This window comes from Pygoscelis adeliae, unplaced genomic scaffold (genome assembly GCF_000699105.1).
Source record: "Pygoscelis adeliae isolate BGI_AS28 unplaced genomic scaffold, ASM69910v1 Scaffold594, whole genome shotgun sequence".
NCBI lineage: Eukaryota > Metazoa > Chordata > Aves > Sphenisciformes > Spheniscidae > Pygoscelis > Pygoscelis adeliae.
The window spans coordinates 488,024-514,002 of NW_008824718.1; the positions used below are offsets into that span (position 1 = coordinate 488,024).

Here is a 25,979-nt window from a genome sequence, read left to right on the forward strand (position 1 = left end):
ACCCAAAGGAGGTAAATTTGGATCCTACTCCTGAACATGTGATTTTTCACTTATGGCGGGACCATCATAGTGCATTGTTGGTTGGTTCTGAACGGTACTGAACTCCTACAGTATCAATTAAAATAATATGCTAATCAAAACAGACCGTGATACTGAAGAAACCGGGGAAGGAAATCTATATCAAACATCTGATCTTGAATTAAAATAGACCAGCAATAGTGTGTAAGCTTTCAAACAGATGAGATGCTTAGCTGCTATCAAGTAGCATACCAGCAGTAGTTTCAGAAGAATTACACCAAACTTGCACCCACTACGGTTCATATGTACTCTCTGACTCCACAGATCTCACTCATCTTAGACAAAATACTAAAGCAAGTTAATTCAAGTATACTAAAAAAAGTGGGAGGAAGAAGGATCTTTTTAAATCAAAGTTGGTTTTTGTATCATCTTCAAGTATTTTGGGAAAATTTCACCACACTGAAAAAATTTTCACTTATCTGTCTCGCTTCTAGCTTTAGGTAAGACTAACCAGCAGAAAAAACAAAGTTGGAAACAAAACCATTCTTGGCTTGTGAGACTAAATGTATTTCCTCAGTAGACCTCCAGTTCGTTGTCTAAACTGTAATGTTTTACTAGCTTTTGGTGAACATATGAACTTTTGGCTGATTATCTAGACACCACTGACACATGTAAAGATTGTTGAAAAGGTAGTTATTGAATTAAAACAGACATCACCTGAAAGGATTTTTTTTCTTGCTGTAAAACAAACACAAACAGCATATTAACAAGATGCACAAGTTCTTCTTCACCCATTCACAACTTTTTAATTTGGTTAATAAGTAATGAGAAATAATTAAAACCTGATCTTGAAATGTCGATAACGGTTTAAGGAATAAAGCTCTGCTATTTCCTGAATTCATTCCATGCCGTCCTTAATAAAAGAGCTTACGCAGACTCCTTCTGCTTACTAAAACGAAGTCAGCTTCTCTTTCTTACGTATTTAAATAGCCCCAACACCAGAGACATACAAAATGTTATACTGAATTTTAATCCTTGTAAAACATTATTACACCACACACTGTTATGATACATCTTTTCAGTAACATCCATTACAGAACTCAGTAAAGAGCACTGTCTATTACTATGCACTGTCAAATATTTCTGGCAGTACTGAGAATTGACTACAGCATATTTCTTTTTTTAAAATCAACAGTTAACCTACATATTCTGAACTTGCAAATAATACACAACAGATTGTACTTCCATATAGGCTGCAGAGACATTCACTCGTTTTTTTCTGATTTGTATATAAGAGTAAATTTTCTATAATAATATGAAAGAAAATTAATAACTTATGTAGCTAGGAGGCTAGTAGTTATTTATAATCATATTATTCAAAAGATGACTGAAAAATTCAAAGTTAATTATTGTGAAGTGCACAAAATCTAGAATATAGGGACTTTCCACAGTACATTATACTAAGTCAACATATAATAGATTAAAAGCTGTAAAGCCAAAATCTTCCTTTAAAAATTTAGTGTTTCTGACATCATCTTCCACCATTCCATCAACTCTTCTTTCTCCTCTTCTTTTCTTTCAGACAATGACTCCAGTTCAAAATCCACCTGAGTAAGAGAAACAACCAAACACATCAGTAAGATTTGTAGAGAGAAGTGTAGGCTTTTAAGAGTCATTTACTGAAAGTTGTTGTTTAACACAGACATGGGGCTTAGGGAGTTACCTTCCATTTTAGGTTAGGTTTATTTCAAAGTCTCTCAGGGGTGATTTAAATATGTGCAACACTAGCACATCAGTACAATAAACTTATCTGAAAAATGCACATAGGTGAGAAAATTTCCAAAAGAAACCAGACATCTGTCCAGTCTTTGACTTATCTAAACACTTCAAAAAATGAGCCAATGAAATTAAAACTGAATAATAGCCAGCCACATAAATCTTCTAGCCTATAACAGAAAGTATCATCCATGTATTGCTGTCTAACACTTAGCAATGCAGATCCCCAGTGTATCAAAACATGTATTTAATTTTATGCCATCAAGAAGATCCAGGGAGCTTTTCCGACACATGGCTCATTAGTGTAGATATGATGTGCTAGTGTAGTGTACCCTATCATATGACACACACTAGAGAAATAAGCATTTATTTTAATCGTTAAGAGTGGAATCCACACCTGTGGAAGATGAATTAAAAATACTTCTGAACTCTTAGATGCAGCCTAGGTCTTATTCACTATACATGTTGGGTATCTACACAAAGCAGAGCTCCATCGCTATCTTCCTGCACAGAGCTGAACGCTGGTTTTAACCTATGCAGCTAGTCACTTGACAATTTAGGTTAAAAATATCAAGTCTTAACGAAAACCTCAACATCTCTTACTTTTTATTTTGCACTATTTAAAGATATTCTGTAATCTTCTATCTGATTGGCTATTCACACATCAACCAATAAAAAAAGTATTAAGTATCTCAGTATTACCCCTCGCTGTGTCTTTTCATTTTAAATAAGACCGACGGGAGATGAAATGAGTTTACAATGAGATTACTCTCAGTTGCTTGTGCAGCAAGTACTAGAAGATTAGATTTCCAGTCTGTCTTCTAAATTAGCATATTCTGAAATATTATGAAAAATCACCTCCTGCTTACATGTTTACCATAAAGGAAAAAAAGTATGAGACTTTTTTTTATATATAATAGATGATAAGCAAACATACATGTGAGCACTTACCACAACTGCAGGGCTAAAGGGCACAGCCACTTTTTTAGTTATTGCTAGATAGCCTGGTGCTGAGGCTGTAAGTTTGTAATTTCCAGGCACAAGCAATCTCCAGTAATCACCATCCTTGGCTGTAGAGAAGAAGAAAAAAAAAAACAAAACCAAATAAATATGTATAAAACTAATTATGCAGCTAAGGAGAAGGTACTGTACAGAAGACACCGTCAGTGTCTTTTGTATTCCTGTCAGCCCCTTCCTTTTGTCTGTCTGAAAGGATTGTTCTCTAAGGGCTGTATAAATATATCATTACAGATTTTCTTCTTTCCAGGTAACCAAAACACAGATTTAAACTCTGAAGGTGTGCTGCAGCCTCCATGAAAGATTTTGCCTGCTGAGGCTGAAGGCTCTCCAGCACACTGAAGAAAAGGACAATCTGGGACATTTTTCTACTTTAGAAGCACCCCCCGGCCAACATGCAGCTCCTGTTAAGTGTCTGAGTTTCAGTTTGCAATGCAATGTGGATTTTAAATTTGGATTTTCAGGATACTGAGACATTTAAATAAATCTTATTCTGATCAAATGTAAATAAATAGGACCACCTTTCTCAATTTATCTTGCTGCAAAAGCTATAAATGATCATTTCCTGGAATACTCCACATGTATCACCCCTGAAGCATCATTATCTACATGTTTCAGTATCCAGACAATATCTAGGGCTTTTTTCTTGCATTTAGCTAACCAAAGAAAAGAAAGTTTGAGCCACTCAGGTCAAAGAAAGGCTCCTATTGCACTGAGTGTTACTGCAGACCATCTCTTTCAGTCACAGAATAAAAATGCATCATCCTCTTCTCTAGAAATGACCCTCTCCCATTTTCACAAAGAATCAGACACTCCCTGCACCAGAAGTGGGCAATCATCTAATTTGTCACAGGCTAATACTCTGAATTTCTCTATCTCCATGCAGAATTTCAGAAAACGTTGCAAGGCTATTCTAAAGGTCATTTAGCAGTGCCATTTAAAGCACTTGGCCATGCTCTTACTGCCAGTTTCTTAAATGCTTTTTCAGCACATCTGCAGCTACACAGCACACAGAGTGAAATATTACTTAAATGCCTGCAATTCGCACGGTCAAAAAATGTCAGTAGTCAGTCCAGTTGTTCCCAGACTTTTCTCTTCATAAAACAGAAAGGAAAAAAAATTACTGCTGCAGAGCCATGATAATGATCTATTCTAATTCCTGGCACTGGAACAAAGCTGAATCTTAACTCACAAACAAAGGAGCAGGAAAAAAAAGTCAAAGAATATTTATCCTTCTTTTTGAATGTGCTAAAATTCAAGTACTTGTTTTCCTCACTGTTTTGACAATACACGATTTCCAGCCTTCTACACGCACAATGATGTGAGAGGATTCATGATTAGATGCTTTTCTGTATCGTAGAAGCGTGAGCTGTAGTATCGTATGCATCACTCATACCTCAAAATATCTTTTTGCACAGCTTATTCCCTTTTTATTATTCCTGAAAATTTATGTCCAGCCTCTATACTTTTTTGCCTTCTTACATATAGTGAAAGAAGGTGGCTAATGTTATCATAGACTGTTCTCCTGCTTGGCAGAAATGCTGCTCTCTTTGCAAGTGATGTGAGAACAAACACAAATCAAAGCCAACTGAAGGGTCTAACAGTCCTGTTTCATAGTATTCTGCATCTCTGTAACAGTATAGTGAGTCGTATCATTGAGAAAATGACCATAACGTTAGCTCATACATAAAGCATTGGCATTTTATTAGTGTTTTTCTAATTAGTATCTTGTACAAACAAAAAAAATGGCCATTCAGAATAAGAAAGCATAGGTCTACAGGGAAGACTGCAAGTTGGCACTGTGTGAGCTACCTTTGAATTCATTCCTAGAGCACACCACCACTGAAGAGGTGACACACAATTTTCTATAAACACCAACATGATACTTTCCACTTTTAGAACCGCCCTTCTAAAAAAAAAAAAGTCACATAATTGTAAACAGCAGAGAGAATTTATCTTTGCAGGAAGAAGTTATGTAAACTGAAAATCTGTCAAGAATTTACATACCAAAAGGTATGATTGCATCGTAAGTAATGTAACAGTTTTGGACTACAACTTAGACTTCAAACTCAAAACGGCACTGCCGACAGGACTTTAAATCCTGGCAGAGCTGTGAAACGCTGCTAGCACCACAAATCAGAAGACAAACTAAGCACAAATAACCACGAGCTGCCAGAACCAATTCACGCCAGAGATCCATGAAGTCCCTACAACCAGTCTCCAGCTACTTTGAGAGCAAAATACAAGAGAGATTCATGAAATCCTGCAGGCAACAAGCTTCTTGAGGCACAACGTGTTTTCCTGGCTTCAAAATTTTGCTCCCTTACAGCTTCAGCTGATAAGATTTGAAATGGCTCCAGGGTGTGAAGCAGAGGGAGTAACAGTATATTCCAGTACTTCTTGTTTTCCTGAGGTACAACACTCACCTGATGTAATGTCATGGCTTATTCCCTCCACAGAAATTGTAGCATTTGCTATTGGATTGCCCTGAAGATCTTTAACAAACCCCTTCACTCCTCGATGAATCTAAAATAAATAAATAAAATCAGCAACACATGGGAAATCAGTGGAAAATTCTGAAGAAAAGATAGCATTTTCGTCAGTGAAGTATCTAGTGATATATCTAACGATGCATGTTAGGGATCCCACAGTCTACATGCCAACATCTATCAAGGATAATTACTAAACATCATAATGGAACAAAGAGTGAAGAGGAAAAATAATTCAGCTGGTAGTTATACTAATTTCTCTGTGCAATGCAAGCATTTCTCAGAAATATGCAGCAAATCATAATATATGCGAACACTGACTTGAAAGTCTTTGTCACTGGGGATTAATGAATGTGCTGAAAAGCTTTGAAAGACAGCCTAAAAAAAAAAACCAGCTTTTTTTTTTTTAAGTTTCATCAACTGTAAGAATTTAGGGCTAATAATAGACATAACTGCTTTAAAGTGAGACATTAACAAGCTTGAGTGCTGGCACTTGGACTTTGATGGGCGATCCCTGTGTGAGATGCTTGAGCTCTCTATTGTGCACCCACAACATCCAGGTCTTTGAGCTGGGACCACACAGAGTCACAACACTCCCCACATGACCTGTGAGAGAAGGGTGATGGTGGGTCATGTCCTAGTTCCTTCTTGCCTCTTAGGCAACATACTCCAGGCAACAGCACCAGCAGTACCTAATCTGTTCCCAGCATATATGAAATTAAAGCACTGATCTGACCGCAGTGTGTGGAGAGACCAGTCCTGCTGGTATTTCTTAAGCATGGTCTGAAAGCAGAGTGAGCTCCTCAGAGGCAAGATTCTGAGGATCAACTACCCTTTCACAGCCTAAGATAGGGAGCTCTCAGCGCTAGGGACAACGGGATGTTTTGAACCTGTGCAGAGATGCATCTCATTGGGAGCCTGGAAATTAAGCGGGGAAGTGCTGTGGAGTTCAGGCTTCTCTCTGATTCTGCGATATTTGAAAAGACTTGTGGATCGCAAATTTTATTGCGAGATTTTTATATTCCCCTTTATGAACCGATATGGTGTATTCAGCTGCTATAATTTAGTTCACCAGATTCCTCTAATTTACACTGTGGGAGAAGCCTGACACAGATTGCCTTAGAAAAGCAGAAAGTACATCTTTGCACTGTCCTCAGCAATCACGGGGGAGCTGGAGCACAGAGCTGGACATCTTATCCTGTAAGAGGATAAAAACCAATGCCAGATAGACCATCTGAACTTCAAGCATAAAGCCAGCAGCTCTACAGGAGCAGAGGAAGTTGGCAAAATAATCTCTTACACATTAGTAATTTGAAAATGCAGTGACACCATGGTTTTCCATGAATCAGAGAAAATTAACCCATGCGCAAAGGAGCTGAACAATTTGAGATGGATCCCATCATAAATGGGTAAAAACCTGCAGTGTAGATAGTAAGTTGTATGTGGGCTGAGGAAAAAGCTCTAACAGAACTGTATAACAAACATTTCAAATATTCAAATATTTCAGATTCCTGGCTAACTAAAGCATTTCTCCACAAAGAAATTCTTAAAGAAATGAATGTATTACTTGGCCAGCACTGCTAACAAAGTATGTTTCTGATTTTGCAATCCTAGGTGTGCAGCTGTTAATGATATCAGATATATTTGTGATCTTTAACTACAATATCCAGGTTTCAGAAAGTCGAAACTGCCACGCTGCTTGGAACCATCATTTGAGTGCAGCCTGCTATATTGGCATGAAATGATTAAAAAAAACCCACAACGTCAAAAAAAAAAAAACAAACCAAAAAACCCCAAACACACAGACACAAAGATCTATTCAGGAGTGTTAACTTCTAACAACCCATTAGCACAAGACTATCTAAACCCACGACTACGCTTTACACTTCTAACCAGATTTTGTATAATTTTTAATGGAATCAGAGAGCAGCGGAGTATCTAAAAAAACAGGACTAGAGATGTCCCTCGACGTTACACTGAACTGCCAGGCAGTTCCAGTCTAATCCAGCCATCTAGGCTCCCCAGAGTGATTCATCCCACATCTGTAGGCACACTTTGCTATCTGTAGATGGCAATCCATCCCTCTTAGTATACACGTCAGTGCTGGGGGAATGAATTATACACTCTGGTGATGTGTATTACTTTTCATTGAGGAAGCCGACACAAATGTCTATAACAGCTTAAGTAAGGGGAGATGATTTCCATACTATAACAACTTCTTTCTTTTCCCTTCTTCTTCCACATATTTAGAAAGATCACACAGGATTTACCACCTTAGAGACACAGAGGCAAGAATTATGGAGCACCAATTGGATTAATATGCAATTTTGGATTAGATGTTCACACAGCACAAAGTTTTATGTACAATAACTAGAGTTTTGCCATCCTCTTTTTTGTTACCTGCTCGATGTAATTGATAAGGGAGTTCTTGTTGTCCTCCCAGTAGCCCTTCAGAGTTTCTTCAGGTGGGAATTTTTCACAGCTAAGCTCCACTGTGATTTCAAAGCAGTTGCTGCTGAGGTAATTGAAATCCTGCATTCCTCCCGGGACTCAGTAATGCATTTGGCATTGTTCTGATGTAAATAGAGTAAAGGGGGGCACGTGAGATGCTGGGGCTGTTAAGAAAAGAATAGCTATAAATACAGTTGGTGCAGTTCTATTTAATCAGCTTAGTTCTGAAATCAGAGGCATTAAATCAGAGAAACCAACAAGACAATTAATTCCCAAAAAAACATTTTCTTCCCAAGAAAAGTTGGGAAGACTTAACACCAGGCCTGTATACTTCTACCTGACGTTGCACCTGGCCTGTATACTCTTACCTGACACATGTTTTTGGATAGCTGACATATAAATTACTTTTTTTCCCTCTTCAGGAACAGAAGATTATTTCCGATTATGGCTAAAATATTTCCAGATGAAAGCAAAAGGTGATCACTTTGTAAACCAAAAAGAATGACAATTAATTATAAAGCAAATGAAACATGACAAAGTGGCTTTGAAAAAGAGGTTTATAAGGACTGGTCAAAAACATGGTGTTTTTTTTCTGAAAATACAGGGTTTCAACTTAGTTGAAACTTTACAAGAAAAGCATCTCTTTGCTAAGGAATATTCTTTGCCAAGCTTCTCGGCATAGATTCCAAATATTTATGATTTTCCACCAAAAAAAAAAAAAAAATACAAAAGCAAACTTCCTATAAACTTCCTTTACATAGAAATTTTTCCATGGATAGGGGTATTTCCCACCCCTCTTTTTGCCTCTGCAAAATCAATAATCAATACATTACGAGAAACATCATTATTAATGCAACTTTAATCATAGGCGTTTAAAAAATATATACAGTAGCATCATCACTAGGAATAAAAACTTGATGGGAAAGATGTACTCTTTTACACTTCTGAGCCCCTCCTCTTACTACAGGGAAATATTGGCTATTTTCTCAAATCAGTCAACCGATAACCAAAGTGGTTTCCAGTTTTGTACCTGGATCAGCCAGCTGGAGAGGGACTGTGACTGTCCCCAGGCGGGTTATAAATATATTCTTTGCAGAAGCTGATGTAGAATTAGTGCTTGCCTTCCCAGTCTATCTAGCTAGCAGAGTCAGTGGATTCTCAAATGGAGGACTGAAAAGAAAAAGCCTACCAAGCATTTTGAGCATCCCCATGGAGGTCACTGAGGGATTTAAAAGTGCTTCAAACACAGCTAATTCATTCAGCGCTATGTTCCCCCATGCAAGCTACATATGAGAGTTAATGCAGTCTCTTTACCAAAGCACCGGTGTTGTGCACCAGTCCAGAAATGACCAGAGAGCTGATGTCATACCCAAAAGAGAACACCGAAGGCAGTGAACAGATTGAGTCAGGTGGGATTTTGCCAACACATTAAGGTGAATCTATTTTCTGCCAACTAGGCAACAAGACTCCTAAGTACTGATAGGAGCAGGGACTTTTCAGATTCCTAAAAAGAACATTTTTCTTTCTAAGCCTTTTTTAGATGGCTGAAAAATGAGGACACAGAAGGCAAAGGTGCTCCTGGGAGGGACAGCTCTGACATCCCACCAGGCAGAATGCAAGATGGGCCATTCAGCAGTACACAGCGAGAGAGCAGCGTTATCATGAGTAAAATCCTGACAGCAACGCTGACTGCCAGGAATCTGTTCCAGACACTAGATAATGTTGTTTTTCTTGATTTTTGCCTCTCTTCTACAAGAAAGAAAGAATCCATAAAGAGGAGAACTGGGAGCCAAAGGGCATGATGTAATTTTGCTGTGATGCCAACAACTCTTGACCGTGACTGCTCCAACTCTCTGGAAGTTTCTCCCTCCCCCCTTACCTCCCAAAGCAAGGTGATACTCAGGGACGCCCCAGTTTCTCAAGGACAGAATAAAGAAGCAATATATTTTCCAGTTTTGTGCACAATGTCCATATCCTATAGTTTGTTTCCCAGCTCCTGGCCTGGGCCACAGTTTATATGTGTTGCTCCTGAAAAATTTCAGCTTGCATCACTGAGCTGCAGGGGATGATCTGAATCTCTGGGACAGAGAATGGGGTGAAGATAGCCTAGATCTAAACTGTGGCCTACTACATATGTAATCTGGAGAGTATCGGGCTGGCTACATACAATTTGCACTCTTTACCTGCCTGTTCAATAAGGCGATTAGGTGCAATATCCAAGAAATCAATACATGTCAAAAGATTTATTCAACATTGCGGCAACTTTGCTGCCACTGGTCAAGCTCTCTAACTGCCCTATTCCTTCTTGTTAGGCACATGGCACTTATCACATGCATGCACACCACCACACTCCCAAAGCCTCTCATTTTAACAAAGGATAGCACAAAACTAACTTTCCTATACTTTAACAGGGACCACTCTCTGAAGATCAGAAAGGCTTAGCAGACCTCAGATACAACTGAGATTCATGCCCTTCACTGCTGACCACAAGTAGGTCTTGTCTTTGAGCAACAGAAACACTTCCCTGCTGCACTGCTCTACTGTCCTGAAGGACTACAGGGTCTCTATGTTAGTACTCACATAAATAAGCTTAGAATATGGGACAAAACTAAGTTCTTCAGCTTTTAAAAGAAGGAACTCCAACCTTCTCAAAGAGAGTGGAGTGCAAGGTGTGCCCCTGGCATCCAGGCATCGGAATTACTTAGACTTTGAATTACAAGCTACAGCATTAAGCTAGTTCAGCTTCTACACATATAAAGACAGTAACTTTTAGCGGGACAGGATGAACTTGCGCCTTGCACATAATAGGGAGAACATGTGCCTCCTACACGTGTCATATAAAATCCTAAAAAAATTTACCTAACATTGCTTCCAAAACTGGTAACATGAAAGGTAATTCAAGATAGGAACAAATTAATTGAGTGCCAAGAGTGATCTGAGAGTACCTGAAAATAAAAAGACACTTAAACAACAGTACAGCAATGTAAGCTGCTTTGAAATGCTATTTTTGTAATGACACGAATCTGATTAGGCTCAGGTGACTCTGTAATGACAGAACAAGCAGAACAGGCATGTGGCTAGCTGGTAATTCATTGCTATCTGCTCTTCTCATTTATATTTCCAAATAGATATTCCACACAAAAGGTACATTAAAAAAAAACATTATCAACGTTGAAAAGTTATGCACTCAACAGCTACGGAAATGCCAAAATTAAAGCTGTCTGTGCAAATTTAATTTGGCTTTCTTGTGCATAAGTGAAATCATTAATTTCATACTGATAGGGAGAAGACCAATGTTAAAAATAGAATGGACGTTATCTACAGGCTTGTTTTTCCCCAGGGTCTGGTGGCTAAAAGGGTCTTTCCTGAACACAGAAGAATGACCTCTTTGCCTTTGCTTACTGCTCTCTGAAAAACCTACTAATTACAGACGACAACTAATACAAAGCAGGTGTAAAAGGCATCATGGTGTCAGACTTAGCACAAAGATGCTGTTGGGGGAGCTATTTTCTCTGTGCCCTTGCTCCACAGAAGAAAGTAACTACTAAGCAGGTAATGGTGAGAAAAACCTCACAGCAAAGAGACAGAAGCAAGTGTCAAATATTCCTGCACATCATCTGCTCTCTCCATGCCAAAACCTGAATGGAGAATTGCCGCTTTGCCTGAGGTTCATGAGGAAATCCTAAGGTTTGACAAGAGGGAAGGATAGAACATGAACGCAATGGAAGGTTCACCCTTACTTCCAGTTTGAGACAAGGGCTGCTACCAGACTTTTCTGCCACCAGATGTTCAGCCTTCTACTGAAAGAACCCAGGTATTCAGAAAAACATATGCAAAAGCAACTCATACTCATACAAGAGAGCCACCCATATATTATCCCTGCATACTGAGGAACCAGTGAAGTCTGCTGCTGGCCCACCATGTAGTGCTGTCTTTTACCGAAGGTAGACGTTCCTGTGGGTGAATGATACGGGCAAAAAAATTGATGCAGCACAACTGGGGGCACCATAATAAGCTCTATAGGGCAACAGCAACTTTAGAAATTTATTAGAAAGAAAAATCAGCCCTTCCTAGGTCAGAGCTCTTGGTCTGATGAGGAACTGTCCAAGGCAGCATCTAGGAGAGCACAGCCTCCTAGCTCAGCTGTCCTCCACTCTCTCCTTTTTCCTTCCCTCACCACTGCTCTGCTAAAGCCATGCACTCCTTTCTACACCAAACAGAGCTCCAGTACCTACTCTCACCTATTTTCTATCTCTGTTCCCAGTCACATCGCTCCAGTTGTCCTTTCTCTATACACTTGAGGAAAGCCCTCTTTTAAAATTTTGCTTCCTTTCAACCCAGGGAGATCGCACAGGGATGCGAGCCTAACCTGTAGATGCCCATAGGACACTGAGCTACTCTCACATCCCTTCGCAGGACCCAGGACAGCCCACAGCAACCCAAAGGTGCAAAGGCAGAGAAGCACCACCTGAGCTCCGAACCAGAGCAGATGCCATGCAGACAAGGTCTTCAGAGAGTTTCTCTTGATAAATCTGAGCTCTGGTAAGGATATACAATGAAATACTTTTCCTAAAGCAATACAAATGGCTTTTCAATAGCTTATATCACTGCTAACTTCGAGTGCGTTATCATATGGATAGCAGAAGGTCACTGACACAACAGATAACTTATATGCCACATTTCAGTTCCCAGACAGAGCTTTTCGGACTAAAGCTTCCAAGAAAATTTTCACTTGAACCAAGCAATGTTTAGTTATTTTCCTTAGCACTAGACATGGAAACAACAGAACTGTTTTCGCTGAATTATTTTTGGTTTTTAAGTCAGCCTGTGGCAAACATTACCATGGAGGTTTTGTTCAAAAGTCACAGTTTGCCAGCTGATTTCTACACTTGGAAAAAAAAACAGATTCATGCTGTATGGTCCAAAGTATATTGTCATCTCTCTATTTTTTTATTAGCTGCACCATATTAGGATCATAGATCCTGGTTAGGACTAGGATTCCTGTCTACTAACTTCTGTAAAAATACATGAGAAAAAGAAAGGGCTCACTTGGGGAATTTGCAGTCTAACTTAAAATGAGATCCAAAAGGAGGAAATAATTCAAACTTTCCAACAAGGTTTTCCAATGGAAAAATGTGCCTTTGGCATGTGCAGTTTAGTCAGAATCAAAGCATTTCAACAAAACAATGGAAAGACTGTTTTTTTATAGCATTTTCCTATGGAAAAAAAAGCTGAAGTTAAATATGCCCACATTTTTACAGTTAATACTTAATATTTCATTAAGATAATTTTTGGACTGAATTGAAACAAAATTTAACTATTAAACCTCTCAATATTTTGTTTATATTCGGGGTATTTTTTTTTCAAATTATGCAAACTCTGTTTTGTCAAGGGTGTTTGAATGGTTCCAATTTAAAGTCTGTGGAAAGCTCCACACAAAGGGAAAGTTTTGTTTTTCAGTCATATTCAGAAATGTCAGCATTTTACCTTACACCCAGTCCCTGGTACCTGTGGTACCACAGCAGAGGAAACATGCTGCCCCTGCGAAGATTGGGGATAACAGCTCTAAGAATAAGCAGGTGATTGCTGGCTGTGTGAGCACTACCAGTCATTGTTCTGTTTCTAATTTCTTCACATGAGCTTAATTATTTTCCTCTTCTAGTACCCTCTTTACTGTAACAGGAGCAGAGTTAGGCTACCATCTATGCTGTCTAATGCTTTGAGAAATTCCTACTCATTCCAGGTAAAAAATTTAAAATTCATTCAGAGACTGTAATTGAATATTAAGAGGAAAGCAAACAATAAAACTGGTACGTGTATTCAAAGTTATCTCATACAAATCAACAAAGCCAATGCACAGGCAAATCACTCCAACACAAGCTGAGTTTCTAGCTCAGAAATTCCCAGCTCAGTTTCACTCTGAAGTTTTGTCCAAGTTTAGCAGACACGGAAGACTCAAAGATTTAGATATCTCAACACCTTTTGCCTCAGTTTACAAAGAAAACGATGTATCATCAAAATTCTTAGTAAAAAGGAATAAAATGTTTCATTATTTCAGGCTACTCTTCTAGACTTCTCCTGGAAAATCGGTGTTGAAATGGCCATAGTAGCTCTGCTGTTCCTCTTAGCACAGAAGGCTCTACCAAAGTCTATGGGAACACTACCTGGAAGGAATCAGGCACTAATTAAGCCACAAAGTATGGAGATTCAAGTATCTTCACAGCTGGATTTTGTTTTCATGGAAGTCAAAGGCCAAATTCCCATTGTCAATAACATTGCAAAATCAGGCCTCTCCACTTCTTTCAAGGTTGGATTCTTTCATTATTGAGGTTTAAATGAACAGTCAGTAGCCTGCTCTCTCTCATCAGGGTTTGTTAGGGCATTTTTTTTCTCTCTTTAAAAAAAAAAAAAAACAAACCAAACCTTAAGCTCTCATGATAGCACAGCAATCACTCACCCACTGTATAAAATTAAATTAATTTTATAAAAATTTGCAGTGACCTGAACCCTGACTGAAGAAACACTGTAGAAAAAGCAGTAAAAGAGGAATATTTTAGTAGCCATCACAATGAGCTTTATGGGATTTTATAGATGTACTGTGGTGAGTGATCAGCCTTTGATTTAGCCTTAACCACACCAACAGTTGTGGATAACCTGGTGGTATTCCAGTCTGTAATTAAATCAGTGAAAACTAAGCTTAAAATAACCACCAGTGCCACTGAACCCCCATGCAGTGGGGCTCACCTCCTGGGACGCTGTACCATGCACCGCCATTAGTTGTTCCATCCACAAAGCTGCTGTCATCGTCATTTTTACGACACGGTGGTCTGTTTGGATCAGACATAGCGGGATTGAAAGAAGAGTAACTGCGAGCCAGGCTTTGAAAAATAGCATCATCGGGGCAGGAGCTGTATTCATGAGCACTGCCTAGGGTGGAAAAAAAGTCCAGGAACAAGGATTATTGAAAGGGCAGTCATACCGACTGGGCTCGCAACCTAGATTACCAGCACTGAACAGGAGGACCGTGCCTGGAAATTCTCAGTACGTGGCTAAGTGTCCTACAGCATCACAAACTAATATAGCATTATCATAATAACATTAACATTTCCCCAATACTTCATCAATTGCCCGTATCAAGCTGCCCCATTATTAAGCTGACTATTCGTATCAGTCTTAATATTTATGAAATTATTAATTTAAAAGTGCACCACAAAATCTAAGCTATTCTAGGCTTTAGATATTTTCTTAGTAGAACACACAGTACATAGACAAAGGTCTCTCCCTAAAGAGTTTTACAGTCTGATATTGAAAGGATTTGCAATTAAACTGTGAGAAAGTAGATTGAAGGAAGACAATCACAAACAATACCATCATATCATGACCATTTCAGCCATGTGCACATCCCCTAGTAGCAGAAAAAACAAACTAATATTGCTGTGTGCTAAATGATAACATCTCTGCCACAATGTGATCCTTTTTATATGGGACCAATACTGAGAAAGTGGAAACAATGATAGTTATTAGCACACTACCGCTTTCAGAAATTCACTTTTTAAAGGTGCAAGTAGAGAAACCTTAGATCATACAGGCAGCCTAGACACATCTCTCTCGCTTCAGTTAACAGGGTACAAACAGCCCCAGCTAATTTAAGAGCTAAGTTGCCTTGATTAAAATATCTGAGGGACTATGATTCCCTCAGGTATTACGTAATTTTTGTGATGTAACTCTACTGAAATAAACTATCATCTTCAAAACTAGAAAACATGGTCATACAGTAACTGGCTTTAAACATGTGATTAATATGCTAAAATAAATCATTACAATGCAATGACATGATGTTTACAAAGTGGAAGCAGTGAAATAAGTACAGAATGTAATTTCTATCTCCTACTATTTCTTGTTAACTTCTATGACATACCACTCCGAGTCTCATCATAAGGATAGTTTGCAACGAGGTCTCCTCCATGAAGATTGGCAGAGAGCACAAAGGGAATATCCATAATCCAGTGAATGACACCTTTTGTTTCAGGAGCAAGCTACAACAAAATAGCATTACCAGCAGTTACAAATTGATAATTCAACGTAGAAACTTATTCAATTATATATAGTGGGCTTAATTATTATCACATATATTGTGCAAGACATTTAAATGTCTTGCAATTTTATTTTGGCTTCAGAGAGAACTGAATCAGTCCTTTACATCAGATTTATAATTATATTAAGTAGATTAATATAAGTCTAAAAATGGTGTAAATTAGTTCAGAATGAGATCACAAATAAAGCAATCTCAATCTCTTACTTCTTCCCATTACGGCTAAAAAAAGCCTACTAAATTTTAAACCAAGGAAAATAAACTAATTCAAAATAAAAGTTGGTAGCATGCAGTCTATTCTCTGCACGGAAAGTAAAATTACTTAATTTAATAATCTGAATTTGAAGACAGAATATGGCTATTAAGGCCACAATCCTATGGGACTGCAGTCACAACACTATATTTTCTAGAACCTCCTCTGGGGGTAAACACAAGAAGATAAAAATCCCTCCAGATATAGGCCTGTATAAGCTTAACAAAAATGCATGTGTTATATGTGAGAATAGCTATCTAGCCAGCAATGTAATTAAGCACAATACACAAGTGAATTTCTGGCAATGGTAAAAATGCAGAATATCTGCAAGAATAGCTTCAAATCAAGGAGAAGGCTACACAATCTCTAGCCTTAAAAATAAAACATGTTTTGAGTAAGGAATTGTCTAAGGATTAAGCAATATGGATCAAAAGGGTTTACTACAGCAAGCCATTTTGAGAAAAACTTCAAGAAGCATCAGACGAATAAATTTAACAAAATTAACAAAATGCTTAGAAGAACGTGAATCGTAGAGATCATACACACAGCTCCTAGAGGTTGCTACGTGTACGCTTGCATAAAAGGGAAGAGATGGGCATGGAAGTGACCCAATATTCAGCCCCTGCTTACCTTAGGATTCTGGTCCACAGCTTTTTTCATGTTTTTCAGCAGATGGTTGTTTGGGCCACCTTCTTTCTCATTAACATAGACTATTCTATCAAGATCAGGGAAATTTCGGTTTAGATCTATCCCTTGGGCATTACTTCGACCAACAAACCAGTCTTTAAGTTCACCAGGCTGAATGAGGAAAGGGAACAGAAAGAGAAGGGAGATGAGTAGATTCAGGAGATTACATATCGAGCTTTATACGGGTATATTTAGCTGTGCAAATTTAAATCATGGGTTTACTTCTCATGTTCTTCAGAATAAGAAGAGATCATGTGGGAGTAAAAACTTCTGAAGCTCCAAGAGCTGAGTCACCCCTATTTCCTCCTAGAGCTCTGTGGGAACAAAACCAACCTCTATTTCACCGAGGGTCTTGGAAGAGAGGATCATTCTTATAGTGGCAGATCTGGACTACGGATGGGCAAAATTACCTGCAGCATCAGATTTTCCAGTGCCTGCTGAGTCTTCCCCCGAGACCTGGTTTTTCCCCGTTGCCTCTTGCCCATGCTCATGAATTACAGACCTCATTTTAGTGAGTCTCAGAGCAGCTGTAGATTTATCAGCCAGCCGCAAGGAACGTTTGCGCTTGTTTCAAAATTCCTCTAAATAGCTTCAAGGTAAAGAAGGACCTTAACTTTTATTTACCTAAGATTTTTACTTTTATGGTGTCTGTCAGCTTCATTCACTGCAATGGTGACACTGAATAAAGATGCAGTGAGAATTTTTGCAAAAATCTTTTCTTTAAGCTGATTCCCTAAAATAGGTTTGAGGTTGCATTAACAAAATGCCTTCAGAGTGCATAGTTTTCCCTAGCCTGTCTCTCTAAGCTTTCAGTACTCTGTAAAGCAGGTTTAGTTTGATTACTAGTTTTAATCTTGGGGTATATTGAATCTACTGTCACACACTGTGTACAGGATCAAGATACTTCTAAATTAGAATAATAGTGACACTAAAGCAAACTGTGTTATAAATCATATGTAATTTGTAAGGCAATCCTGTAAGAGCAAGTGTACTTTGACTAAGGAGAAAAAGTTTCAAATTATACTATTACAGAATCTCTACAGAGAGAGATTTCAAACAAGTAAAATACTGCATCAATTTGAGGACGGCTTCTGCTTCATTGCCACGAGAGGGAGACATACGACCGAATATGGTTTGAAAGCATTCTGTGGGTTTTGGGGTTTTTTTAAAGACTTCATGAGAATTAGTTTAATAAAGATCTTGATAAGGCTTGACTTTTTTTAATCATAAATAAATAGTAACATAAAAAGATTCAAAATTTCCACATTAATTTAAAAAATGAATACACCTTGTAAAACAAGAAAATTCTTATTTTTGTTTAGAACATAATACACACCAGAAGCTGTATACAGCAGGGTCCTATTTGGCCTCTTTTTGCTCATTACGCATTAACACATTACATGTTTCTTGACTGAGTCGTCATCCCAAAATACCTGCTAAATTTTCTTGACTAATATCTTAATTAAAGTACCTCATGCCTGAAATTTAGGATCAAAGTTATTCATATTAAAAAGATGCCTCACAAAGTTTGCTTGTTTTGGGCTCAAGCTCTGATGAATGTGGATAACTCATGTAAGTGCATTTACATGAGAATATTCTTAAAGGAAGTATCAACTTTCCCTTTTTTACCACTTTTGAAACATCATGTATTACTAGAAGATACTTGTTTAGGAAGCAGTTCAGTCAGTGAACTTACATGAAAGAATGTGCATGAAACATAAATATCATTATATTTTAAAATACAGTAAACTCACAAGAGAGATGGCTATTTGTTGAAAACCCAAGCACAAAATCTTCCTTGTTAAACAGAACAAGCCTACTGCACTATTAGGAAATACTTCAGTTATGCTGTTGCATTCAACAATCACCACCAAGAGTTCACGTATCTGTAAAACTGCTAGTCCAAGTGTCATTATGATCCGAAGGCTGATATAGGCATTGATAACTATTCTTATATACGTGGCCTTACAAACCTGGGATGCTGCCTTCTCAAAGCCATCTGGGTTCAAAGACGGCATGATATGGATACGTGTGCTATGGATCAAGTTGATAATAGTTTCATTTCCTTTCTGGTACTCATTACACAAGTACTGAGCCAGGAAGATGAGCAACTCCCTTCCGACAGCTTCATTCCCATGCATATTCCCAACATATTTAAATTCCGGTTCTCCTGCAAGAAAAAGGAAGAATATGTCTTAGAACAACACATAAAAATCACTCAGGGACTGGATCACACAGCACACCTGAGATGTGGGTATCACTATTACTACAACTGGTCACAGTATCCCCAGGAAGCTAAAAGCCTCCTTCAGAAAAGTGGATTTAGGTTTTTTTCTAAACTCTGGCTAAACAAATAGTAATTTATATTTAGCTGTTTGCCGAAGGCAGAGAAAGAATATGAGAGGACAACAGAGTACGCAAAAATAAATGCTAAGCACGGCCATTAACATTACTACTGTTGAGATCTAATGCAACTGATGCCTCAATACTACAAAAGGGTGTCTTGATTAGGTAGTTTTTAAATATATAAACTAACACTAACAGAGCTTCTTATCTTTAATGTTCTCTTCAAGATTACGTTAAGCTTATCACACTACACATGCATTAAACTGCAATTCTTTTACCAAAGCAACAGCTGTTGATCCCAGTGATCTGAAACATCTTATTCAACAGTTGCTTTGGATAGTCAGCTCAGACTTTATGAAGCAAGTGCAATAACCTAACTCTTAAAATTAATCATTCCCATCTAACATTCCAATAAACAGTCTGGTATTATGCATATCTTTAATGTTGATTTAATATATATTGTATATTCATATATAATATTCAATGTATAATGTGTTCAATATATATTCTACATATATTCATATATATATTCAATATATAAATGAGCAGTCCAATATTCTCAATTGCTCATTAGTCGCATTCCCATGACCCTAGACATGAAAACCACACAAGATAGGTCTTACAGAGCTGTGAAGGATTTACCTTTTAAGAGACTACATTTTGGGCCCTAATTCCAGAGAGCTTTTAGTATAATGTAAATACCTGAATGAGATTAAAAGAATTGTCCTGGAACTAAAATGAAGAACATGCTGTTTTCTGTTTTGAAGCCCTTTTTTCTTATCCTTTTCCTTTTTAAATGCAGTTGTTCTGCTGTAACTGCTTTAATCAAACATTCTGCTGATTATATGCTCTGGATAGTCTTTGAACACACTTTGCAATAGCCTTTAGCACTATCACAGGGGCAAATTCAAGCCAGGAGGAGTGTTACACAAACGAGACCTAAATAATTGCCAATCAAGCACACAGTCATATCTACTTAAAACTCTTCAGTCTGTGCTTGTTAACCTTAATCCAGTGATAAGATGCTAGCAGACAGAGGGCTATTAATACCATGACTTCTTTCCTTCCAGCTAAGATGTTTTTGTACATATGGATTCGTTCCCTGAAAATTTTTGTCAGATAGGTTAAAAAGTTTTCTACTTTCAGTGAAATAGCTTCATTTTATCTGATAGACACAATGCCATTACTGTAACTAAAAACCTCCATTTCCTCTTTCGGCATTGAGCTCCTATTTACTGTTTTTTCTTATCTGTTAATACCAGGGAATGCAAGAGGTCTAATCATCAAGACCATGCAATCAACCTGATCCCATTAAAACAGATGGATACTATTTGATAAAATACACAGCACTACACATCACATAGTCTCATAATTAGACTGCTCATGCATATGTATATTGGCATGTTACTTATGGGAAAAGTGCTTCACAAGCTAAGAGGCAAATTTGTTACTGCAGTAAATATGAACAGGGTTGCATTTTGCATTTCTGATTTTCCATAGGACATCACTAAGGAAGCCTGAAGGAGAATTTATTTCTCATGATTCCCAACTCTGTGCATTAGTTACCTACCTTTCTCTTCCACTTGAATTTTACAGGCCTGGTTCAAATGAAGAAACAGAAGCATATGTTTCCCATATGGTACTGCTTGCCCCCCTCCCCAAAGAATCGTTAACAGTGTTTAGAAGGGTTCGTGAAAACAGGCACAGCGTCTACAGTGAACTAAGAATACAGTCTCAGCTACAGCATATCTTCAGTGGTAATGACCCATCTCAAATAAGCATTAAAAGCTAAAAGGAGTTCAGGAAGAGGTAAAGAGAGTCATTGGAAGTATGGAAGTCTTTCCTATGAAAAGTGATTGAAGAGATCAGCCCCATTTTCCTTAGGAAGAATAATAAGGGACAGTCAAATATACTGGCCATTGTGGCATGGAGGAATCGGTCTGGAAAGCAGCACTTCCCTGCCCTACACCACAATACGAGAGACAGTGATTTTCAGTGAAAGGGAACAATGACCATTTTTAGGCTGATAAAGAAAAATAACATAACTTATAACACGAAGTGTGAAACCAGTACTCAAAGAATCCCACTGGCAGTGAGGTGTCAGCGGAACTCCAAGTTTTGCTAGCAAACCAAGAGTTAAAAAACTGATCTAAAAGCAAATGCAAAAGAATGAAAAGGGAAAGGTAACAGGCTGAGTAACAGCCCTGCTTCAAACTTAACTTTGTGTTCATATTTTAGCTCCCTGGGCATTTTCTTACACCTTTCTCTGAAGCAAAGAAATCCATCTCCTAACGATCCTCTGGCTGCAGAGAACAAGGCTGTGCAGTCCGCACGCGTGGGAACTGTTCTCTGCCAGCTCCCTAGCGCTGCCCGTTTTCTTACCCATGGGCACAGCAACCGAAGAAATACTGGGTTTCTGCTCAATATCAGAAGATATTGAATTTCAGACTGTATCCAACAATTTTAGGAAAACTCCTCATCATTTCAGCAGTGTAATTTACATCCAAAAGAACAATGGAAAAAACGGGTCCTTCTCATATCTAAACTTTGCAGCTGCTCCAAGGGAAACAAACTCGATTTTTACTGTTTATTTCAGCGGAAACAAATTAATGCTACAAGCTGACTGCAAGGGAATTAGCAGTTTGCTCATTAGTTGTCCATGCCCATCACGGGCAAAGTCAGGGAGTCCATTCTGGAAAAAGGGACAATGTTGCTAAAGTCATTAGTTATCATCACAGTGCCCAAAAAGCCGAGGGAGCTTCCACAGGCTACTATCTGCTGATACGACTTTGAAGTTAATGAAGCGCTTAATTTGCATTTGCATTTCAGCCTTTCATGTTAGAGTAAAAACTGCAACTCAGGGTGTACCTTCTGGAAACCTGTTTTTGGAGTCACTTTTACCTAAATCCTTTCCTAATCATCTTCTTCTCTAGGACAATGAAGTCCAAGCTGGAGGGCAGACTGCTAGCTGAGGCCATTGCTCTGTTGGCTGAATTAAGCAAACCCAGCTGCCCGAGTTTTAGCGAATGACTCTGCTATGCAGCCAGCATCCCAGGCCCACTACAGTTCCTAAAGGAACCAGCTCCTTCTCCTCCACCCCATGGGCTAACACAGATACCTCAAACGCTGAGGATGCCAGCTGTCCAGTCCTTAAGCCAGCACTCCTCACCTTATGGGTTCCCTGGTCTATTCATTGAGTATCTCCTGCCACACCATCTCTAAAAGCTTCAGGCTTCTCTGGAAAACAGCCCACCCCCTGGAGAAAACAGCCTTCGGTCACCTCTTGCTAGCATGCTACTTAGCTAGAGGAAGAGCTGCTCTTCCCATTAATCCTTCATGATTAATCACCCTTCATAGGATTCTGTAACTGTAATTGCCTCACAGAATTATTTTTTTTATGAAAAGACTCTGTAAATCTCAATTTGATGATGAACTTTTAAACAGTTTCTCCAGATCAGTAGACACTTTCCTGTTCCACTGCAGAGAACTGAAGGTAGCTTTAAGGGAGAAGAAGCATGAAGAAATATAACTTTTTTCTCATTTATTTGACCCCCACAAAAAGTAAAATTGTTTTAATGAATTCCCATGGTCCAAGATATGACAAGCACAAAGGAATATTTCTGTTACTTGAATATTTAAAACTATTTAATTTTATTCATTTTCTGACAATATCTTTTCAAATGGTAATCTTTCATTCACAATAGCAGAAGTATGTCTTGTGTAACAATGTGAGCATGACATCTATAAATGCTTAAATGTAATTCCAGCCCAGATACAGCGGTTTATGATAACAAATGAATGGGTGGATACTAACATCTTTTGGGACAAGTCATAAGAGATGAAATGCAGCAATCAAGTTTATAAATATCTCGGTATCTCTGGTGAAACCTCAGTCATCGTATCATTATGGCTTTTAGAAGGCTTTTACATCACTCTTAGATTGACTGCATGGTACATTACAACCTGATAAACGATCGAGGAAAAGCTATTTTAAAATGTCGTGCCTTTCTGGTGCCTGATGAACATTGTGAAATGTCACTATTCGCTTCTGCAGTTACTGTCAGTTAAGGTCTTCAGCAGTTTCCTAGGAACAGCATGTACATCATCAATATTAGACGGGTTGTCCAATTAAAAATGACTAACCACTGCCATTTTCAGGTCAGGCTATATTTGTACAGTAAAGACAGTAATTTTCTAAAATGTAGGGACAAAAAATTTAGCACCTACTAATTATATATACTGTGAGTCAAGGTAATGTCATGCCACTAGTCATGGTCCAATGTCAAGCAGTTAACCTTAAAATGTACAGTACTTCACTTGTGGAAGTGCAAGCCATATGGAAGAAAAAAAATTAATTACTGGAAAGTTTAAGTGCTTAATGAACCGTTTTGCAAATCAGCCTCAAATACCCTTAAAAACTACAGTCCTTCTTCTGCTTTCCTGTATTTCTTACAGAAAAGCCAGCAATGTTCCTGAAATAACAGACTTAGTCTTTTTGATTACTTACAGTTGCTTGTCGTTTTTAATATGGCAACCAGTAAACTTCTCTTGTAGATAAATGGCATGGAAAATCTCAGAACCCCTGCTGGCAAGAAATTCATTCATTAAAAGTGATTGCAGACTTTCTTATGCTCCACGTTTTTGTAGGTAGTTCAAAGAGAAAGAAATTCTCTGGAGATGAACTACATGGAAACCCAAGGATTATAAAATGGGTTTCTCATTTGAATGTGAAAAAAGTAAGAGAGAGAAAGAAGAAATTAAATGAGGAGGTGAGATTGGAAAGTGAAAGAATTAGAAAATTTAGATTTCTAACAACCTGTAAACTAAATGTCTACAACCTGCCTCTATAGCATTTCAATAGAAATGTTGATTTCCACAACTTGTGTGAAAATGACATTGAAAGACAGAACTGCAACGCAGTATTAGTTTCTAAATCATTGTATAGGCCTTACATAATTTTAGGGCGACATTTACTAAGACATAGCGTTCGTCTAACCTTGCTGAAAGAGAAACTACTGGAAGTTTTGCAGGTGGCTTACATGAAAGCAGAAATGGGTCAACACTGAAGGCCTTTGAAAAATCCAATCGTTCACTTTCTTGCCGTTAACTGCTAGAAAATACACTGAGAAGAAAACAAGAGGAAAAGAAAATCAAGGCAATCTTTTGGCAATCTCCTGCCTTAAAAAAATGCATGCATTTTTTAACAGCTATGATTCAAAAGTGGTCTCAAGCTCTTTCTGGAAATTTTCATAATTATTGAACACTACTGCTTAAAATTAAAGTTAACAACATAGTCTGTAAGCACATTAAACCCAGAGGGAAAGCTCACAAGGAACAGCTATGTTTCTGCTGACCTCGACACGTACAAATTAAGACGCGATCTCCATTCTACTCAGTATAAAGTCTGTCAGTTGGACTTCAAAATAGGATCTTATATGTCTTTGCGCTGGAAATTAAATTCTCCAGACAGATTACCTCATGCTTAAGACAGTTATTTCCACCAAAAAGGTTCTGCGTGACTTCATGCTTTCTTCAGGTTTCCAATAGCCCACTCTCACCCCTGCAGCTACAGGACTTGGCAGAGCCTCCCACGAGAAGTGGGCAAAGCATCTGCTCAGCTCCTCCAGTCGCCACCTACAGCTCTGTGCTGGCACATCCCAGTGATGATCTTTCCACAACAGCCTGCGCTTGCACTGAAGCATTGCACAGCGTAGCGCCGAGTTCGGTGTTTCGGGTAAAGCCCACTTGCTTTACCAGAGAGTAGAACAGTTTTTGCCTACCAGATTTGTGTTACTCCGCACGAACTGATGGTGCTATCTAATAGAATTGATAATGATTTTTTAAATCGTAACAAATCATTTGTAAAGCAAAACAAGTTTACTTATTTAATCAAAACCTTTAACTTAATAACACTGAAATGTGATATGCACAAAACCCTGATTTCATGTAAGTGTGTTAAAAAGTGCTCTCTGAACTCAAAGCAGATTTAAAATTCACCAGAATTTTAGAAGTAACAAATAACTGTCTATATATATAAACGGATTAACCAGATTAGGTTTACACTGCATTGCATTTTTCATGCTCTTGGAAAACTGAATAGGACTTTGCATTTACAGAATTCACTACAGCGTTACAGCGGCAGGTATCGTTAGCTCAGCATTGGAGATGAGATTCCTCAGAAACCAAACATGAGATGAACTGTCCTGAACCGCCCTTACCAGTCTGTGGCAGAGTATGAGACATATGTTTTTTTCACCTCCCAGTCTTTGCTCTGACTGTGAGGCAAAAACCCGGACCAAAACATACCCTGGGATTCTTTGTGAATCTGGCAGCACAGCAACTGTCTATATGTCCACTGCAACGCTGGGTGTGGGATACAACTGACTCAATTCATCTCTTCCACTGCGCTCAGTAAGAGGGGGAGCTTTCCCATTTATAACTATGTGTGACCAAGTGAATTTTCATTTCAAAGACACTCACTGTATCCCTCCAGTTTTGTTTGGCACATAGAGCAAAGATACTTTTTTAATCCATCATCAAAACAGACCTTCTGATGAAGAGAAAGTTGATATATAATTTAGACATGAATTTATGGTGGTTCCTCATCAAGTTCACTTAACAAGCTTTCTCTCTTCAGCAAGCTCTAGAATAGGCTTTTTCCACTTCAACTACGAAAGTACCTGCCAGCCATCAGAGCATTTCAAAAGGACTGAGCTCGTCTATCTCATTCCCTTTGCATGCAACAAATATACGGGAAATTTCAAAGCTAAACTAGTTCAAATGCCTCCTACCAGGAGGAGACACATTGGGGCTCTGCTTTTCCTCATCCACATTTCATGAAGACAGGAAA

The 25,979-nt window shown here is 38.3% G+C and overlaps 1 protein-coding gene across 1 annotated transcript in view; it reads right to left on the reverse strand.

Moving 5' to 3' along the window:
• Positions 1-696: 696 nt before the first annotated feature.
• The window catches only part of CPE (carboxypeptidase E), a 59,324-nt gene continuing 34,041 nt past the window's right edge, over positions 697-25,979 (reverse strand). Inside the window, exons 4-11 of the mRNA XM_009323209.1 lie at positions 18,757-18,953; positions 16,727-16,894; positions 15,670-15,787; positions 14,496-14,678; positions 7,701-7,840; positions 5,238-5,337; positions 2,746-2,864; positions 697-1,625 (exon numbers count right to left, since the gene is read on the reverse strand). Of these exons, the coding sequence (XP_009321484.1) occupies positions 1,527-1,625; positions 2,746-2,864; positions 5,238-5,337; positions 7,701-7,840; positions 14,496-14,678; positions 15,670-15,787; positions 16,727-16,894; positions 18,757-18,953 (1,124 nt within the window). The 3' untranslated portion in view covers positions 697-1,526. The remainder of the gene's footprint in view (positions 1,626-2,745; positions 2,865-5,237; positions 5,338-7,700; positions 7,841-14,495; positions 14,679-15,669; positions 15,788-16,726; positions 16,895-18,756; positions 18,954-25,979) is intronic.